The sequence below is a fragment of the Octopus bimaculoides genome, chromosome 7, assembly GCF_001194135.2.
Source record: "Octopus bimaculoides isolate UCB-OBI-ISO-001 chromosome 7, ASM119413v2, whole genome shotgun sequence".
Classification (NCBI taxonomy): Eukaryota; Metazoa; Mollusca; class Cephalopoda; order Octopoda; family Octopodidae; genus Octopus; species Octopus bimaculoides.
In genome coordinates, this window is record NC_068987.1 from 74,399,991 (window position 1) to 74,420,368 (window position 20,378).

Sequence of the window (20,378 nt, forward strand, 5' to 3'; positions counted from 1 at the left end):
AATAAGAGGGGGCTGAGGACGGAACCTTGGTGGACCCCTACCTCTACCCGGAATTCATTGCTGTACTCATTTCCAACCTTCACCTTACTGGCAGCATCTCTGTACATGGCTCGCACAGCTCTCACTAACCATTCTTCTATCCCAAGTTTCCTCATTGACCACCAGATAAGAGATCGGGGGACCCTGTCAAAGGCTTTCTCCATGTCAACAAAAGCCAGGTACAGAGGTTTATCCTTAGCTAGGTATTTCTCCTGCAGCTGTCTCACTAGAAATAAGGCATCAGTAGTGCTTTTACCTGGCACGAACCCAAACTGCATCTCATCTAAATTGATTCGCTCCCTAATTAGTTGGGCTATGACCCTGGTTAAGAAACAAGTTTCTTGATCACACTGTCATATCTGTGCCTATTGGTCATGTACTTGTGGGAATGTTTACGTTTGCTTACCTTTGCAAGATAACATGTGAACACAAGAAACAGTGATGTTATGTTACATCCACTTTTAACAAGTTGTCTTGTTGCTCTGCTTGTGGAAAAATGGGATAGTCCTTTCCTTGAAAAACAGGTAGAGCTTAGCAAATGTAAGATAGTGTCTTGTCTAAGTATTGTATTTGATGGCAAAAAAGATGCGTGAACATATTAGACACCCCAGTTTCAGCAGCACATATTCATAAAAAATCTTTAGTGCATTAAAGCTGCTGGGAAGCTCAACTTTGTATATAGGAACAGGGTGATATTTTGAGACATTTTGAAGGGGGGAAAAGTCTCTTATATATCATCTAATATGGTATTTGTCCCACCTATACTAGACTCTGTGTGTGTAGATGTAACACACATACACACACTCTCTGCATTTAGGGCTCATGTAGCATTGCTGTTTGTACACAAGCATTATTATACAATCAGTCCTTCACTCTGAGGAAGAGGCCTTTTGTTACCAACAGAGGTAATAACTCTCTGACCTTTCTCCTGCTAGTTTGTATTGTAGCAACTATTCTTTCAGAACATTCTCCTCCACTGCTAATTAGATCACCCAGGTAACAAACTGTCTACTACTTGTAAGGAGCCTCCTGAGTATTTAAGAAAATATTTCTCATATGTTCTTAGTGTTTGTTGTTCCTGTGCATATGCCGTACAGTCTTTCTCTGTTAATCTTCCAGTGACTCCACTGCACCTCTTTTGTGACGATATTTAGCAGTGAATTACTATCTATGCCTTTCTACATATCAAACAAGGTTATTTGAAGGGATAAAGTGTACTGTCTGATTTCCTGTGGCCTTTTAGCTAAGAAGACAGCTTAGTTTATATAAATTCTTAAAATTTATCCAAATTTCCATAAGGGTGGAATTACAAACTATATCCCTAAATTAGTGGTGATAATTTATAATCTAAGTGTAAAATTCTGTAACCTGAGGTAACCGTAATGCAAGGGTGCCTGTATGTATGTAGGTCGTATATTTTGTTTGTTTACATTTGTCTTGCTATTCTCACTTTCAACAAATCATCTACTTCATGCCTTTGTGAAATAAACGATCTATTATTTGAAAATAAGATAAGCAATTAGAAGAGCGTCAGGCTGTAAAACAATGCTTCGATAATATAGACGTCTAACCTATGCTGGCACTGAAAAACAGACATAAAAATGTATATGTATATTAATTATATGATTTCAGAGATGTTGAATGTTTAACAATTCATGCTTCAATCTAATCTAAGGCATAATACCACAAAATGCTCAGTAAATAGGTAACAATAAAATAACATTTTTAGAGCTACCACATTCATCTCCATGATAAAACATGGAATGAGTAAATCATTGTCATCATCACTTTACCATAGCATCCACTTTTCTGTGCTTGCATGGGTTGGGTGAAATTCATTGAGGTATATTTTCTATGGCCAGATGCCCTTCTTGTTACCAACTCTTGCCAGTTTCCAAGTAAGGTAACATTTCCCCATGTTTTCGTTGAAGATTAGAAATGCACACAGCTTGCATGGTGGCAGTACTCTTTAAACTACCATGCAATGTTGAGATAAGATGTAAATGTATACGCATGCATACACCAGGCTTTCAGTTTCTCTATCAAAGCCACATACGAGGCTCTGGTCAGCTCATAGCTATAGTTGAAGACATCCAAGGTGATTGATATCTAATGTTACCACAAGGTTACAATTTTATTGGTAGGTACAGATTAGACTTAGTACTTTTTTTCTTTTATTTTTTATCAACCCTAGCAGAATGAAAGATAAAGTTAACTCTTGAGATATTATCTGAAAACAAAGGGACTTAATCTAGTGCTCTTTTGATTCTACCAGCCACTTCCCTTTATAACATGAGCAATACATAGCAGCATTAGGTGAGCACTTTAGCCCCAAACCAACCCTGATTAAGCAGACCTATAATCACTACATCTCCCTTTTCACACATGATGTAAGTAGGGCTTTTATCAAATGGGTTTTTTTTTAATGATGAGATTTGAGGTATCCTGAAGTTCATAAAATAAGCACCAATTAGGAACTAGTTTGATTTAATTCACTTCCCTCATCCTCAATATAAGGCTCAAAATGTTAGACTGTGTGTCATAGTTAAGAAATTTTTATTTTAAAATGTCTAGATCTTGCTAAAAGAAATTGAACTTCCATCTTTAGAAATGACTTAGTTTAAATATTTTAATTTGAGCAGATGTTAATATTAAGGAAAACTAGGTTGGTAGTGTTTGGTAAGTGTGTTTTGTAAGTGGAAGACAATAAATAACAGTAGTTTCATTATTTAACCACAGACTTCTGATCCAGGCTTGGCCTCCCCACCTCCTCAGTATTATTGAAGATTACATTATCCAGTGTGTCCTTTTTTTAAAATAGTTGGATGTGCTTTAGTTGCTATTTCTATAAATTTGAGCAGCCACATAAAGGCTTCTCTGTTGCCCTATTACATTGAGTAATGAGCTGTGCTGAAACACTAAGATACCATTCTTTGTTAACTTGAATCGATTATATGCCAGAAGCACTCAGCCTCTGTATCTCACTTATATATCAGTCTGTCTAATGTTTTTGAAGCTCTTGAGTTTTTCTTTTTAATTCTATTTACTTTTTGTATGCTTTTTAGGCAAAAATGGATGAATTGCAGTTATTTCGTGGTGATACTGTCCTTTTGAAGGGTAAACGTCGCCGAGAGACTGTTGTCATTGTTTTATCTGATGATTCAGCATCTGATAATAAAATCCGAATTAATAGGTGTGTGCGCAGCAACCTCAGAGTTCGCCTCGGAGACATAGTTAGGTAGGTAAAGGACTTCTTTTAAATATCTTTGCAGTTTCTATTTTTCCTTTCTTTTGTGAGTTTAATTTCTTAGTTTAAACTATTTCATTTTAGTGTCCAGTCTTGTCAGGATGTGAAGTATGGTCGGAGAATACATGTCCTTCCAATTGATGACACTGTTGAAGGAATTACAGGGTAAGTACACCATTGCTCTCTTTCTGTGTAAAGATATTACTAAAACAGTAAAACATTAACGGAACTATTGATATTCCCTCTGTTGTTGTTGTTGTTGTTGTTTACACCATGTTCACATCAATATAACTTCTGTTCTTGAACTCTCATGATTTTAAGATTGCACTCATAAACTTTGATATTTACTATAAAGACTAGCAAATTCTAGTCCAGTTTTCCAAATATTATTTCATTGACTTGGGTAAAAATATATATACTCATTGATGTATAATGTTTTTATACCACTAGTTATATACACAAACTTGTCTGTGGTTCTACTATACTTTGTGCATCTACAGTTTACATTCAGTATATTGTCTGGAATTTCTTCCTATTTCTTTCCTGAATATTGAGCGTGGCCATTTCCCCTGTAGTAACAGAGTAGTTTTTTTTTCCAATTTTTGTCTTTGCTAAGTTTGCCTCTTGATTCCAGGTTTTGTTTCCAGAAATCTTCAGATTGTTATAAGAACTAGTTGATTAACATAAGAGTTCCCATAGACACCTGGTTTTAACTTTCCTCTTATTCCCTCTAAGACTATAATAAACCGGTGGGAGCTGAGGACTTGGGGCCTCATGCACCCATATATCTGCATGCTAAATTAATTGCTGAACTCTTTGTTGACTGCCCCCTTGTTTACTGCAACTCTATACATAGCTTGTATGGTCCTCATATGCTGTTCATATATTCCTAGTTAATGACAAGGTTGTGGAACATGGAAAAAAGCCTTCTCTAAGTCACCTGAAAGATGGCATTGATAGTACTTTTTCTTGATACAGAACTGAACTACATCCAGTCTATGCTAATTTAGTTCCTAATCACTTGTGCTTTCCATGACTTTCAAAAGCAGGTCTAACAATTTGCCATGTTTGCATCAATATAACTTCTGTTTAAGAACGGAAGTTATATTGATGTAAAGATGGTGTAAACAATAGCAACAGGGGAATGTCAAATCAAGAGGATCTTTTTCACCTTTGTAGCAATCAACAATATCACTTCTTTGCCAGTTATTGGCTATAGCCCCTTCCTGTACTACCAGATTCAATTTGCGAGTGACTAGCATTTGTCCTACTTTGCCAAATGCATTAATAATCTCAGCAACAATTTCTGAAGGACCAGCTGCCTTCTCTGTTTTCGTATCCTTAACTGTGCTGTCAACTTGAGTGGTTATTGTTCTATGGTTGGGTCTGTTCCTTGGAGTTGACTCTCTCTGTTTCTCTCTCCCTTGTGCATTCTTCCATTTTGGAAACCTTATAATAGCACTCCTATACCTTTTGCCAGTACCATTTTGATTTTCTTTAGTATATTGCCTTGCAATTCAAAGCATCTCAGCAAAAACTTGTTTTTGCTTCCCTCTTAAATATATTTGGTCTAACATCTTTTTCAGGTTCTTAGTATTATTCTCTGCTTCCTCTATTCTCCCAAGTTATTCAGACTTTTTTTTTTTCCACTTAAACTGCTCTATCTACACTACTATTCTACTACCATATCACTTTTTATTTGGCAGGAACCTTGTACCAGCAATATATCTCATTTACAGCCTTTAGCACTCCTTGCCCACTAGACTATAATTATCCATCTCTTCCCTCTTGTTAAATGCTCCAACTAGCACTTTTCTGAAAATAAGACTGTTCACTCATTTCTAGCTTCCATATCTTTCTACAGACTGATTTATCTCTGCCTGTCTAGTTCTTATTCTGAAGTTACTTTTCACTAGTCTATGTTTTTCCCTAGGGAAAGATTTTTTTATTTATAACTATCTGTCTGTTTTGTTTTCTGGTAAAAATGTCGAGTCATTATCATCACAGAACTTTAGTAGACCTGATCCCTCCTTATCCCTTCACCAAAACAAGACAAATTCTCAGTGCACACCATGGAATCCATCCAAGTGTTACCCAGTATGCCTGTTAAAATATTCAGTTACAATAATGTAATTTTCCTTTAAGTAGTAGTTTGCATGAGATCCTTCGGATCATCTGTCAGCTCAGATTGTGATACATACTTGATTACTTTAATAATTTCTCTGCCAACCTTTTCCTCTCACACTTGCTGTCATCTACCCAGAATTTATATCTAACAAAAAAGAAATAAAATATCCAAAAAATAAAAACGGAAAAAGAAACAGGAAAATGTATGAAAGCTATACATGCACACATTTGAGCACACGCATACTCTCCTTTATGCACTTTAATATGCTTCTGCTAAGTTTTTATCTCCCAAATTTCATAAGGCATTGGTTGAATTGAAGATATAATAAAAGGACATTTTCTCAAAGTACCATGTCTATTGGAGCAGTTGCTTTATGTCATAATAAAGTTGTTCACTTATGGACAGACTATAATAGCTCCAGTAGCAAAGTTTGAATTCCTAACCCTTGTAACCACTAATCCTTACAGCATAACTTCAGACATCATTATATAGAAAATGTTTGAAAAAACAAAAAATGATATATCTGTTAATGAATCCAGAGAATTATTAAAGCATTGGACAAAATACCTTATAGTGTTAGCTTCTTTTACATTTAAACTTCAAATTTACCTTTCCTTCTTGCAAGTACCATTCAGATACTAAGTCAATATAAATGACTATAGTTTTGTATGCAGTTTCCCAGTATGACCTCAGTTCAATCATTGAAACCAGTAAACAAATAAACATATCATTATCAAACTGTTAATCTGTTCAAAATTGGTCTTGAACTAAATACAGATAGCCATTGCAATGGTTGTTTGAAACTATGTGTTTTATATTTTCAGAAATTTATTTGAAGTTTATCTGAAACCTTACTTTTTGGAAGCTTATCGTCCTGTTCGCAAAGGAGACATCTTTCTTGTTCGGGGTACAATGAGAGCTGTTGAATTTAAAGTTATTGAAACTGACCCCAGTCCATATTGTATTGTGGCACCTGACACCATCATCCATTGTGAGGGAAAACCTGTAAAGAGAGAGGTAAGAAGTTTGTTATATCATTGGGGCACTGCAAGAATTCTGTCTTACCTGACTCACTCTACCTCCTTTTTTGCTTTTACTTTACACCATCCCATTACTCTCTTACTGTCTATTGATGTCTCTTTTCCTTATTGCCCACCTATGTGTATATATTGGCTATTATTGGTGATAATGGCAAACCCATAGCTAAACCCTCATCTTGTCGATATATATCAGTATCTACTCTGAAGTAGGTAGTTTCTACACAGAAGGTCAACATTTTCATCAAGTTTCCTATTGGTATACTAGTGCTATCTTTTAGATAGGTGTCTGTCATTAGTTTTTCTTGAATACTGATAGTGCTTCATCAGTTGGGACTTTGGTGAACAGACTTATCACATCTAGACTTACCATCTGGTTGGATCCAATGAGGATATCCTTGATCAATTCTGTGAAGTGGGTGGAATTCTTCACGTATGATGTTGACTTACCTGCTAATGGACTGATTATATCCACAAGGAAGCAGCTCAGTGAATGACCTGCTGATCCTCTACAACTCACTATGGGTCTTAATGGAATAACCATCCTTGTGAATCTTAGAGAGGCCATACATATGTGGTAGCTTACTGTAGTGTTGGGTCAGTTGTCTATACTTCATTGGTATGAAGTGATCCTTGTTCTTGATCAAGATCTGTGACAACTTCCTCTCTGTTTTCAGAGTTGGGTCTTCCTTTACTTTACTGTAGCTACCATCACTTATGAAACTTGCCAATTTTTCAGAGTAATCAGACTTGTTCATCACCTCTGTAGCATTGCCCTTGTCCGCTTCTTAATCTGGTGTGTCTTTACAATCTCAAATTTTCTCTTGTATGACTTTTCTAGATCGCTTCGAGCTTTATTTGAATCCACAGGTATCTTTACATTCAAGCCAGTGGGTATTAGCTTTGAGTCACTACATCTACACAGGAAGTTTCTAATGGAGTTTCTCTGTATGTCTCCATTGAAGTCTAATGTCGGCTCCGTATCGATTAGATAATACTGTTCTATATTTTAGAGATTATATCCGTCCAATGTAAATAATGTACAGAATTCTTCATCTCTAAAATATAGAACATTAATGGAATTCTGCTTCCACATCTGGGACAGCACTGCTGCTACATAGACGTTCTGCACTACTTTCTCTTCACTCTGCCTTCTCTCTTGCTATTGCAGTCATTAGTTTCTGCTCCTCAGAGCTAGCTGGTCTCATGCCTGCTCTCTTATCACTCTTTTCATCTCCCTTTTTGTGTTTGGGACCCTGACCACTATGTTTTATCTTCGCTCTTCTAAATGTCACCCTTTTATCAATGTTTTTGCTATCAACTTCATCCATTTTAGAGAGCCTACCTATTAAGGCCATCATCTTTGTGACTACTATTTTGTAAGTAGGAAAAAAAAAATGATTGTTTTAATTATATATTGTTGTGTAACCACTACTGTACTCTATTGCATCATTGCTTAGGATGAAGAAGAAGCTCTTAATGAAGTTGGTTATGATGACATTGGTGGTTGTAGGAAACAATTGGCTGCCATTAAAGAGATGGTTGAACTTCCACTCAGACATCCACAGTTGTTCAAAGCAATTGGTGTGAAGGTAATAAACAGCTTTTCAATGTTGATATATATAGTGTACATCACTTCTATATATCAATCTTCTCTGTCCACATTTAGTCTAAGAATATTTATAATTATTTTTGCATCATTTTATTATCATAAATATAATTTAGATTTGTAAATATTTGTAGAGATGGATCTTTTACCTATTGCTAAATGATTTAGTTTCTATTTTAAGCTACGTAGATTTTTTACTTCAGTATTTGGCATTATAAGTACCAGACAACAAACCAACTGACGAGTCTAAAATTATATATTTTTTACTTTCCTTATGACAAATAAATGTATGGTTTGTGTCCTGTCAGAGGCTTGCTTGTTCTTTTTTCTGCTTCTAGTTGCTAATTAAACTTAGCAGTTAATTTATAGGGAGTCATTTGTATAAGCTAACTACTTTGTAGCCTTGGCAATATGCATTAATACAATCTTGAAATATTTTAAAGAGTATTTGAATTTTTTTTCCCATATTCTTTGTTAGTAATTTAAATTCTATTTCAGCCACCAAGAGGAATCCTCATGTATGGTCCACCAGGAACAGGCAAGACTTTAATTGCTAGAGCCGTTGCCAATGAAACAGGAGCCTTTTTCTTCCTGATTAATGGTAAGATTTCCTTTTTTCAATGGGATTTATTTCACTTACTGAAACTAGAAGCTGGTACTTAAAATCAGAAAATAACATGTAACCATTAACTGCTAGGTGATGCCAGATAATGACTTGAGTTTTAGCTTCCTTTTCCCTTGTAAAACCTTATTTAATTGGTTTATCTGTTGTCTTGGAAACCACTGAGAAAAATCATTGTCTTTGGTGCAAAATTTAAGTTAGTGTAGTTCAGTATTTCTTAAAGTTGTGTGTGGGTTGCTTCAGTATGGGATTTGAGTACCAAGTGTATAAAACTTTATATCAATGAATATATAATATATAGATAATACCTTGTCCACTTTTGGTGGGGCTCATGATTTTTTTGAAAATCAATGTGGTTGAGAGACATTTTTTCCCCATATCTACAGACACTTATTTCTGTTATTTGGGTTTATCACCCTCTGTTTAAAGCATATTAAGACACAAGTAAACCTCTCGTATAAATGGTCACTGAAATTATATTATTGTAAACTAAAATTGCATGCTAAAAGTTACCTAAATACATATATATATATATATATATTTTTGATTGGTGAATATAAGGAATATATAAACCAGTGAAATAGTTTTATAAAGAAGGGAGTAATACGATCTTGTGCTTGGTTGGCTGTCAGCAAGCATAAGTTATATCCATATCACTATGCATTGGCATTTTAATCTTCTCAACTAGAAGAGTAGAATTAGTTTATTTTTATATATGGTGGCTGTTCCAACAGCCAAATGTTTAGCCATGGTTCTTTGTGTTTCACATGTTTATTGTTTATTATAGGTCCAGAGGTAATGAGCAAACTGGCTGGTGAATCAGAGAGTAATCTGAGGAAGGCTTTTGAACAAGCAGAAAAAAATGCTCCTGCCATAATCTTTATTGATGAGATTGATGCTATTGCTCCTAAAAGAGAGAAGGTATTGTTCTGTTTTTCTGCTACAATTTATGACTTAAGTATTTTGAAAGTTCGTAAATCTTTCTCTATTTTTTACCTTTATCTCAAGTTATTTAGTGCAGAATGAAAGATCATATCCTTTTTTTTTTTTTTTTTCTAATTGCCATGTTTATTAATTAAACATTTACTTATGGTTTCCTTGTGAATCCTTTATGCATGGATGAATGTAAAAGGTATCTTGAAAACTGGAGTTAACTTGGAAATTTATGGGATGGCTTAGCTTATTCATATTAAGTACTGGATAAATATGGGTTGCTACAAGCAGTCAGAGCTGCAGTAAGCAGATTTCAAAAGATTTCAAGTTCAGAGCAGTAGTTTGTAAATGGTAATGGTGAGGAGTATCAGAAAATTTATCAATTAGGTAGAAGCTTTTCCCTGAACATAGCTTGGTTATATTAGGGATAAAAAGTAGGTTGTGGGAATGATCTCTATAACTGAAGTTTAAGTTAGTAGGTGTTCAGTGTAAATTATTCAAGACTCTGAAGTCTGCTAGGTATTGATTTTGATTTTATCAATAATCTTTTAGATGTTAATGGGCTGTATTTAGCTAAATATTTGAGCATTTGTAGGCATTTACATTGCTTAATTGTCTTTGATACATTTGAACATCTGTTTTTCAAAAGATACCCGTTTTGAAATTTTTTGTTGTCTGTGAAAATATTTATATAAATGTTGTTTCTATTTATTGACAGACTCATGGAGAAGTTGAAAGACGTATAGTTTCTCAACTGTTGACTCTGATGGATGGCCTAAAACAACGTGCTCATGTTGTTGTCATGGCTGCCACCAATCGACCAAACAGTATTGATCCAGCTCTCAGACGTTTTGGTACTTATATTTGTTTCATAAATTTTACTAATTAACTGGGTGTTTTCAGTTGGAACTGATTTAATGAGTACAGCAACTGATTTTTGCATCTAAAGAATCTAAACTTTTATTTCTCTTTAAATTCTGCTTCAGTCAACTTAGAAATGATAAATTAGATAGAAGGGATAAAACAAAATAATTCTGTGGTAAGGTAAATTAACTGGTTTCATCAGGTGTGATGCCCAAAGACATCAATCACATGCAGCCTAAACACTTTATGTCAATCTTGCACTGGTTCCATGAACATTACATAACTGTGATAACTAACCAGCATTTTAACTTAAGTTGGCCATCACACCTGAGAATGTTTTCATCTTTACCTTGCATAATTGTGTTGACTCTATTAAGTTGTGCAAAATATCTCTGTTAAATATTCCAGCTTTGAAACCCAAAATTCACTTTGTAGGTATTCCAAGAAGCGTTCAGGTTTTACTTCTTTAAAAAATGCAAGCAATTCATTTTGGAGCTCATGTATGTGACCTTACCTTTTGAGAGCCACCTGACTTTTGTGTGTAAAAGTAAGCACTTGTGTTGGGAATCCATATCAACACAAATTTGTTCAAATAAACAACACTTCAATGGCCTACTTTTAATATAATTAACCATTTCAACAACTTGGTTTAATACCTCTCATTCTTAGTTTAGAATTTAGTATTTAGATTTTTGCCACTTTGACATTTACATATGAACTTTCAAGTGAATTTTGGTTTGTATTTTTCATATTTTGAAATATAATCTTACTTTTTTGAGGCGCACCTAATTGCATCTTGTGGCACACCAGTGCACCGCAGTGCACGGTTTGGGAACCACTGGTCTAAACATTGCTTTTACCAAATCTGATAAGGGTGAGAGACTAGTGGTGAATGATGCAGGTTTTTGGTAGATCTGATTCTGAATGGAAAATAATCATTTTGTTTAAATGTATAGAAGAAACTGAGCAGTTGCTTCTAGAAGTAATAATGGTGGACTAACAAAAATTAGTCAGTATTTATGAAGATTCTTTACAGAATCTTTCTGCATATTAACATTCACTATAATAATCACTTGAAGTCTTCTAACTTCTCTATATATGGGTAATAACACTATGAGACATCAGTGCTGTGATTAAGAAGTTTTTAGAAACAGTCTTTGTAGGTCATTTTGTATATCTCTGGCTTTATTAATAACAGGTTTTGTTATGTTTAGACAGAAAAATATTTCCACCAGTCTCATTTTGTGGTATTTGTCATGAGTTCTCCATATCTAACATGATATTGTAGGACAGTTCATTTGACAAAAGCACAAACAATGGCAAAAAAAAAAAAAAGGATTTCAGAAAGATACCAGAGATATTAAAACAGCTTGTACAAGTATTTTTTTGCTGTCACAATTTATTTTCTTTAATGGTGATTTGCTTTGCATTTCTTATGTCCACTGTAATTAACAGATATCTGTATATAACCCTTCTAATGATCTATTACCATCAACTTTAGCTTGTCAACCCTGTGATTAGTAAATCTCATTACCTACTCGTATGTAAAGGAGTTACAAACATCATTACTAATTACTCGATATGGTTTTCTTGCAGGTCGTTTTGATAAGGAAGTTGACATCAATGTTCCTGATGCCACTGGTCGTCTTGAAATTTTGCGTATCCATACAAAGAATATGAAGTTGGCAGATAATGTTGACTTGGAACAGGTAATCTCACTCCCTTACTTTCCCAATCAAAGAGAACTGTAGAAATGAAGTGCATTGTACAAGTTTACTACCATAACCTTGGGTTGACTTACCCATAACATTTATCATTTAAACATCCATTTTCCATGCTGGCATGGTTTCTATGACTGGATATCCTTTCTAATGCCAACCGCTTCACAGGGTATACTAAGTGCTTTTTGTGTGGCACGGGCACTTTCGTGTGGTGCCAGCACCCGTTAATATGTGAAATTCTGTGAACAGAAACAGGAAATCTGTTGGATTGTCTGTAGCTTTTATTGTACTACTTTCTGGTCCTTGAGTTCCTTTAAGTTTTTGGATCAGCTCTTTGGTTTGAGGATAACCTCTGAGTTGAGATGTTTTACTCTGGTCTATGTATATGACTTATTATGTCAATAATAATGTAATGTAGTTTATTGTGGTTGTTTAACCTCTGGTTACTTTTGATTAAATATTCTTTGAAGATCCTGCCTCTTACCCCTCCCCCATGTTTTTAGGCTTACAATATTCAATGTCTCCTTCATTAAGACATTGGGTATGTTCTGAGGGAGACCAGACCAGAATTTCCACTTAGTTAGACAATTCTGTAAGCAGTTACCACATTGGCTTGATGAACAAGTGTTGTCTCTGCTGTCTAACCTTTTTGTTACTATATACTTGTTGAGATATACTGCTTTTATTTCAATTAATTTTGAAAATAAAGGAGGGTTTAGTAAAATAACTTTTGTCTTTATTAAGCTAGTGTTTGGTACATAAATTAACATACAGTTTTGAAGGAAGATTTTAATCACTTTAAAACGAGAAGTTTGTATCCTAGAATCAGTCTCAGATGAATTGGTATCAAAAAGGTTAAGAGCATCTCCAACTGAACTGATCCATGACCCAAAGCATCTGTGACTGACACCTTAGTTGCACTCATCCTATTCTATATTGGAATGTACCTTGTGTGTGTCCTTTTTAAGACTATAAAGTATCATTAAAGGGAGATTTAGCTGCTATTTCTAGCAACTGAAGTATGTGTGTAGCTGCTCTCTCTTTGGCTTCAGCTCACTCTGAGTAGATAAATGTTTGGCTTTTTTCTAATGTTGATACATTGATATTAATCATAATCATTATTTTTGGCATTCACTTTTCTAAACTGGCAGGGATTGGACAAGACTTTTGAGACTGTGTTTTATGATTAGATACCCTTCCTTACTTTAACCCTTTTCATTGCTGCTTAAGATATATGCAGTGGGTCTGTTATAAAAACCGAGATACACAATGTGAATTTTCTTTTTGTTGCAGATTGCCCAAGAAACTCATGGTCATGTTGGTGCTGACTTGGCATCTCTTTGCTCTGAGGCAGCTCTTCAGCAGATTCGGGAGAAGATGGATCTTATTGACTTGGAAGATGATTCGATAGATGCAGAAGTGCTTGATTCTCTGGCAGTTACAATGGAAGACTTCAGGGTTTGTACACATTCCATCTTTATATCTCTAAATTTTTCTTTCTCTCTTCCTCTCCTTTCCTTGTTAACTATATATGGTCATGCTTGTGTGACATCTGTTGTGAGTGAGATTACCTGTCTTTCATAAATTTCTCCATAATATGAAGGTGTAGCATGGTGATAGTGACCTTTTTATGTCAGCATGTCAATATTTTTGTATCTTTAATAATCCTGTCATTGGAGTGTTACTTAAATGTATTTTAGATGTAGGTCATCATCATCATCGTTTAACGTCCGCTTTCCATGCTAGCATGGGTTGAAAGGCATATAAGCATTTTCTAAAATGTTTTTGCAGAATTTTTTTTTTTTTCTTATAAACTCATTGCTTCTAACATACCTTATAGGTTTATCATTATTGGTACTGTAAATATAATACTGTTCTTATTGTCTCCTAGCTATTACTTATTTCTGTGGACTGTTGTTAACTTTTCTATTGGACTTCATATTTTCAGTGGGCTCTTGGAAAGAGTAATCCTAGTGCTCTTAGAGAAACTTCAATTGAGGTTCCTTCTGTCACCTGGGATGATATTGGTGGTCTTGATGATGTTAAGAGAGAACTTCAAGAACTTGTTCAGGTAAGCTGTCTCCCTTTTTTGCAACCAAATTTCTAATGAAATGCAGTTCATGAGCTTACATTTTTCAAAATAATTGTTGAGTTGGAGGGGTTCAGTAAAATAGTTTTATTAAGCTGGTGTGTAGAGAATAGTTAAGGGAAGGTTTATATCAAAATCTTCCTCTTTTTGTCTTTCTTGATAAAATAGTTAATGTTAGAAAGGGCCACCAATTAACTGTTAACATTTCAGTCTGAAAAATAACCTAAGAATAATAATTAAAAAAAAAAAAAAGCATTGACATGTTCTAGCACTCAAGTATGTACTTTTCTGGAAAATTCTATAGGCGTTTCCCATTCAGTATTCCATAAGTTGTCTTCCATTTCAGATATATTTTCATACTTTCTCTTTGAAAAATTGAATTCATATAATAAATTCTGTTATCTTTGTAACATTATTAATTTCTACTTATTAATGTTGTTTTTTGTCTTTTAAACTTAAAAAAAATTTTTTTTTTCAGTATCCTGTTGAGCATCCTGAGAAATTCCTCAAGTTTGGCCTGACTCCATCTAAGGGAGTTTTGTTTTATGGGCCACCTGGATGTGGTAAAACCTTATTGGCAAAAGCAATTGCTAATGAATGCCAGGCCAATTTTATTTCTATTAAAGGCCCTGAATTGCTTACCATGTGGTTTGGAGAGTCTGAAGCAAATGTCAGAGATATCTTTGATAAGGTAACCTTTTTCTTCCTATTATGACCTCAAAATTCATAGACTTACTTTTAAGCTCACCCTCTCTATGAAGCATAGGCCATCAACAACTTTTCTTCTCTCTTCTTAGATTTGGGCTGTCTTTTCTGCTTCTCTCCAGTTGCATTTCTAGTTTTTCAGCTTTGCTGCATTGCCTCCTATATTTCCCAGAGAGAGAGAGAGGTCACCATCCAGGATCTTGATGGTTTTGAATTGCCATTGATGCTTCTGCAACTTTGCTTTTTTTCTAGGTTGTGGTGTTGGCCTTACACTTTCTTTACTTCTGAGAAGAGGCAGTCCATATTAGTTTGACATCTGTCCTTTGACCTGTGCAGCATGGGAGGTCTTATCAGGAGCTTGCACTCTGCTAGCATAGCTCTTTGGGTCATTGAGTCACACAAGTCACAGTAATGCAATAAGAACTGGACTTTGTGTATAATATACTACAAAAAGAAAAACTAGTTCAAATACAATAAAAAATATATAAATATGATCAAAAATATTTCAAATCAACATTGAAAGACTTTCCAATGACTTAGCACAATATTTGGTTTGATTTCTATCTCAATAATACTAAAATTCTAGGGATGTTTGTGTGTAACTGAAATATCTCAGAAATAGTATATTTTATTTTAATTTTTTTTTACATATTTATTTTCATACTTACCTTTGGCATTGCAGTACAAATTTTGGTGACATTTGGACCTCTATTTAAATGATTAAACACAATTTTTGTTTGTTATTTCTTGATGTAAAAAAAACATGGCTTTGATTACTATTGTTTAGATAGTTCCAATTCAGTAAGTCCAGAAGTGAGGTTGAATATATATACATGTATAGGTACCATGAATTCTCATTCTACAAACTGGCAAACAATTCTATGAATACTTTACCAGGTAACGCTGGGTAGTAAGTATAGTAATTATATATATATATTTACCAGTGCCGCTAGACTGATTCCTGTGCAGGTGGCATGTAAAAAACACCACTTGAGCGTGGCCGTTGCCAGTACCGCCTGACTGGCCCTCATGCCGGTGGCACGTAAAAGCACCCACTACACTCTCAGAGTGGTTGGCTTTGGGAAGGGCATCCAGCTGTAGAAACTCTGCCAGATCAGATTGAAGCCTGGTTTGCCAGTCCTTGGTCAAATCGTCCAACCCATGCTAGCATGGAAAGCGGACGTTAAACGATAATGATGACATATATATATATATATATATGTGTGTATATATACATACATACATACATACATATAGTCACAACATCTTTTTTTTTTTTTTTTTTTTTTTAGAAATACATCTTATTGATTAACAATTTCTCTTATAATATTTGTTGTAATTACCAAATAACTGACAAGATATATTTTTGTTTTTTCTTACACTTCTAGGCTCGTTCTGCTGCACCATGTATCTTATTCTTCGATGAATTGGATTCAATAGCTAAATCTCGTGGTGGAAGTGTTGGTGATGGTGGTATGTATTCTCTTGTGCTGAATTCTGGATTGAGGAATGATTATCCCCGTGGTGCTATTTTTTTTTGTTTGTAGCTTCAGGAATAGCAGATTCTAGCAACAACATCTTTGAAATTGTCAAAGCCAGTTTAAGATATTATGTTGGGGAAATTCTAAAAGTATACATCATTTAATTTGATAAATGTTATGGAAAAATCTTTTACTTTTAAGGAATTTGGTCTTAAGTATGAAGGTGTTTTAAATTGTTTAATTCAGTTCAACCCTGGTAGATTAGATCTGTCATCAAAGGTATTTCAGCAATAATTACCTTGTTTTGCATTCAGACTACATTATCTGAATCCCTTTTCTTCTTCAGCAAGATGTGTGTGTTGGCTTTTAACTGTGATTTGTAGTGAGTTGAGCTCACTACAAACAGACTTTCAGTTTATGTATTTGGAATCCTCGTCAGTTTTATGCCTGCTTTTTCATGCTTGCAATGAGTCAGGTGGAATTTGTCAGTTTTTCTATGGCCAGATGCTTTTGTTAAACTTCACCTATTTCTAAGCAAGGTGATATCTTCCCTTTGTGAGACATTTTTCATGGAAAGATTGGAAATGAACATCACTTGATGGTGCTCATTTACAAGCTTCATATGATGTCGAAACAAGGATACACACACACATACACACAACTGGCTTCTTTCAGTTTCTACTTACAGGGCTTTTGTTAACCCAAGGCTATAATAGAAGACATTTGCCCTAGGTGTTAGGTAGTTGGGATGAACCTGAAACCACATGGCTGTAAAGCAAGCTTCTTAACTACACTATCCTTCCTGCAAATACTGTTAAGTTAGAAAATTTTGTTGACTTGCATTTAATTTCAGTTTTACCTTATCACTTTTAGGTGGTGCTTCGGATAGAGTTATTAACCAGATGCTAACAGAAATGGATGGAATGAATGCAAAGAAAAATGTTTTTATCATAGGAGCTACTAATAGGTAAATTGATTTTGTATTTCAAAGAAATTGCTCTTTTGTATTTTCTGTTACTATTTCTTTTCTAATGTTGTAAAATTTTGTTGCAGACCAGAAATAATTGATGCTGCCATTCTTCGACCAGGCCGTCTTGATCAGTTGATATATATTCCATTGCCTGATGGAAAATCTCGGTCCCAAATTCTAAAAGCTAATCTACGAAAATCTCCTGTTGCTAGAGTAAGTTCTATTTTATTACTGATTACTCAGAATCTGTTTTAACACTTCAATGAGCATACTTAATATAGTGAGTCATAAGAGAAGTTTGAAACTGTTGTAATACATTTATAATGAGAAAAATCATTAGTCTTTGTTGTCAAGAAGACATTCTAAGGGCAAAGAAGAGAACTCTGAAATTTAAGTTCAGGTATAAATGAAGAAATGCAGTGAGCAGTAAGTAGGCGTGGTGACCGCTCTGATCATGTTTGTTTTATTATACCTCCTTAATGAAGTATAGTCTAACATGAAACTGTCAGGCAAAGTTTTCATAAAAATTAATCCCTTGTTAGTTTGAAAATTTTGCAGGTATGTTATAAAATGTCAGTTTGGGGTCCCATTGCCTTTCTGAAAATACAAGATTCTCTTGTGCTGGCTCGTATTGCCTACTGGATCTCTATTTCACTTGTTGCTAAGTAGTGTTCCTCATCAGATTGTCAAATGGACTAGTTGATAAAATTAAAACACTTGAACTTCACTTCATGAATTTTTTCATAATATATTGTATTGCTCTGCTATTTCAGGATGTCGATCTAGAATGTCTTGCTGTAAATACAAAAGGTTTCAGCGGTGCAGATTTGATGGAAATTTGCCAACGTGCTTGCAAATTAGCAATTAAAGAGTCAATTGAAGCTGAGATTCGATTAGAGAGAGAACGCAGTCAAAGTGCAGATGCAAACATGGTGAGTAGTAATGCTCTGATAACTAATGTGCTTGGGGCATTAGTGCTTGAGACTTCTTCCTATACATTTCTCAACTTAAAATTTTTTTTTTCTTTTATAAGTGTTGTGTTAAAGGTTTGTAAGTTTGTTTGTACATTTGTTTTATGACCAGACCTTCTTTTCACTAACATTTTTATTTCTGTCAGGGAGATTTGTTTTTTCTGCTTGTCTTTGAAAGCATAAAGCTGCAGGACTTGTTTATTGAAAATGTGAACACATCAGTTTGCCTAGATGGTGTCATGTGAAGATACGGAATGTAACATTCTTACATACTCTTATAAACAAGGAGCTGCCATTCAGTTTCTGTCTACTAATTTCACTCACAGGGCATTGGTCAGTCTAAGGTTGCCTAAATGCTGTGTTTGAACCTTGTTGGCGATGTTAAATATGTAAAATTATCAGTTAGAAAAGAGAAAGGAGGGATTCATTAGTTTTGTGAGTTATTGCATACCACCAATATCTAGTTAGCTTTGTCTCTGCAACCATTACCGAAAGATTCTTACTATGACATTGTGCTGAATGATCTTCTAAAGCTTGTTTATCATGTGCAAAAGTAATGAGTGTCAGCATTTGTCTATTACCATTTTAATCCGTTTGATATCAACCTGCCTGAAGCTGCCTTTGGTTCTAAGGTACAAAATTCTTGTTTTAAAAGGATCTAATTTAGAATCTTCCAGCAAAATTGCATGTTAATTTACATTCTAAACATCAGGTTAATGAGGACAGTTATTTTATTAAATTTTTCATTATTTTAAAAATAAATTGAAGGAAAGGGCATAGTAAACAACTTTTGAAAATCTCTCCCATAGCTGTTGAAATTGCTGCCATTGAATTTTATTCTCAAATTGTGTTGGTTTAATATCAGCTGGGAAAATATGGACTGAGGGAATTCCCAGAGTTTAGAAACATTAGGGGTAACTTTGAACTGGATGGAGAGAGTATGCAAGTAAGGGCTCCTTCAGAAAAGAGGCCCCTGACTAGGGATAGAGGGCTGAGATAGGAAACAAATTGTATCATTCATTTACCATCTTTCTAATGTCTTTTTTTATATATTTTTTTTTAAATCTAACATAACTATGAAGTGTTTATCTTCAGCTTTGTTATGAGTTTTAATGAGTAAGATTGTAGGTTCCAACCTTACCACCTCATTCCTATTGTCATATGGAGTAAACCACATTCCTATTAAATGAATTTTGGATACTCTGAAGTTTTCTCTAGAAATACATAAAGAATAATATTCAACATTATAAAATTGCAAAAGTATCAACTGGGAGTATGCATCATAATAAAGCTTGTTGAGATGTTAATTTGGTCCATCACAGCTTTTAGTTGGTGGATGCAAATATCCATGCAATTGTTGATTCATTTAATTATATAAAAAATTAACCTTTTTAATTAAAAATTATTAAGTTACCAACTAGGCTGTTCTTCACTATCGTTTTCTCTCTCACACTATTTTCTTTCTTTCTCATTTCTCACTGCTATTCAATAAAAGTGCAGTTGAATTGCTTTGCAATCACGTGTTAAGTGCAATCATACTGTGCAGCATCTTGGAATGCATGTATTCCATAGCCTTAGGTTGGTCTGGTCCTTGTGAATTAGTCAGAAAGTGTGTAAGCTTATCTGATATACCTGTAATTCAAATAACCATCCTTGTTATGCACTCTCACCATGATTATGCCTGAGAATTACATTAACCCTTTCGTTACCAAACCGCCCAAAGCCGCCTGAAAAAAATTTTGGTTCATGTGACCAAGCCGCCCAAAACCGCCCATAATCACCTATTCATATTTAAATGAGAATATCTGAGCAAATCTCGTTAGTACATTCGTGAAAACACGTGATTATTTGTGTAAACAGTTCAGCTATAGTTTTGTACGACGATCATGTTTTTTTAATTTTGTGAATTTTGGGAGATTTTTTTCCAAATTTGTTCCTGTTGTGTTTTCAAAATTTGTAATC

At 34.5% G+C, this 20,378-nt stretch overlaps 1 protein-coding gene across 1 annotated transcript in view; it reads left to right on the forward strand.

Annotated features, from left to right (window-relative positions):
* The window catches only part of LOC106878147 (transitional endoplasmic reticulum ATPase), a 41,779-nt gene that overhangs the window by 18,760 nt on the left and 2,641 nt on the right, over positions 1–20,378 (forward strand). Inside the window, exons 3-17 of the mRNA XM_014927274.2 lie at positions 3,105–3,277; positions 3,371–3,451; positions 6,239–6,431; positions 7,912–8,043; positions 8,559–8,661; positions 9,470–9,603; positions 10,334–10,469; positions 12,076–12,188; positions 13,494–13,658; positions 14,149–14,271; positions 14,768–14,980; positions 16,383–16,467; positions 17,349–17,442; positions 17,529–17,658; positions 18,219–18,377. Coding sequence (XP_014782760.1) covers positions 3,105–3,277; positions 3,371–3,451; positions 6,239–6,431; positions 7,912–8,043; positions 8,559–8,661; positions 9,470–9,603; positions 10,334–10,469; positions 12,076–12,188; positions 13,494–13,658; positions 14,149–14,271; positions 14,768–14,980; positions 16,383–16,467; positions 17,349–17,442; positions 17,529–17,658; positions 18,219–18,377 — 2,034 coding nt within the window. The remainder of the gene's footprint in view (positions 1–3,104; positions 3,278–3,370; positions 3,452–6,238; positions 6,432–7,911; positions 8,044–8,558; positions 8,662–9,469; positions 9,604–10,333; positions 10,470–12,075; positions 12,189–13,493; positions 13,659–14,148; positions 14,272–14,767; positions 14,981–16,382; positions 16,468–17,348; positions 17,443–17,528; positions 17,659–18,218; positions 18,378–20,378) is intronic.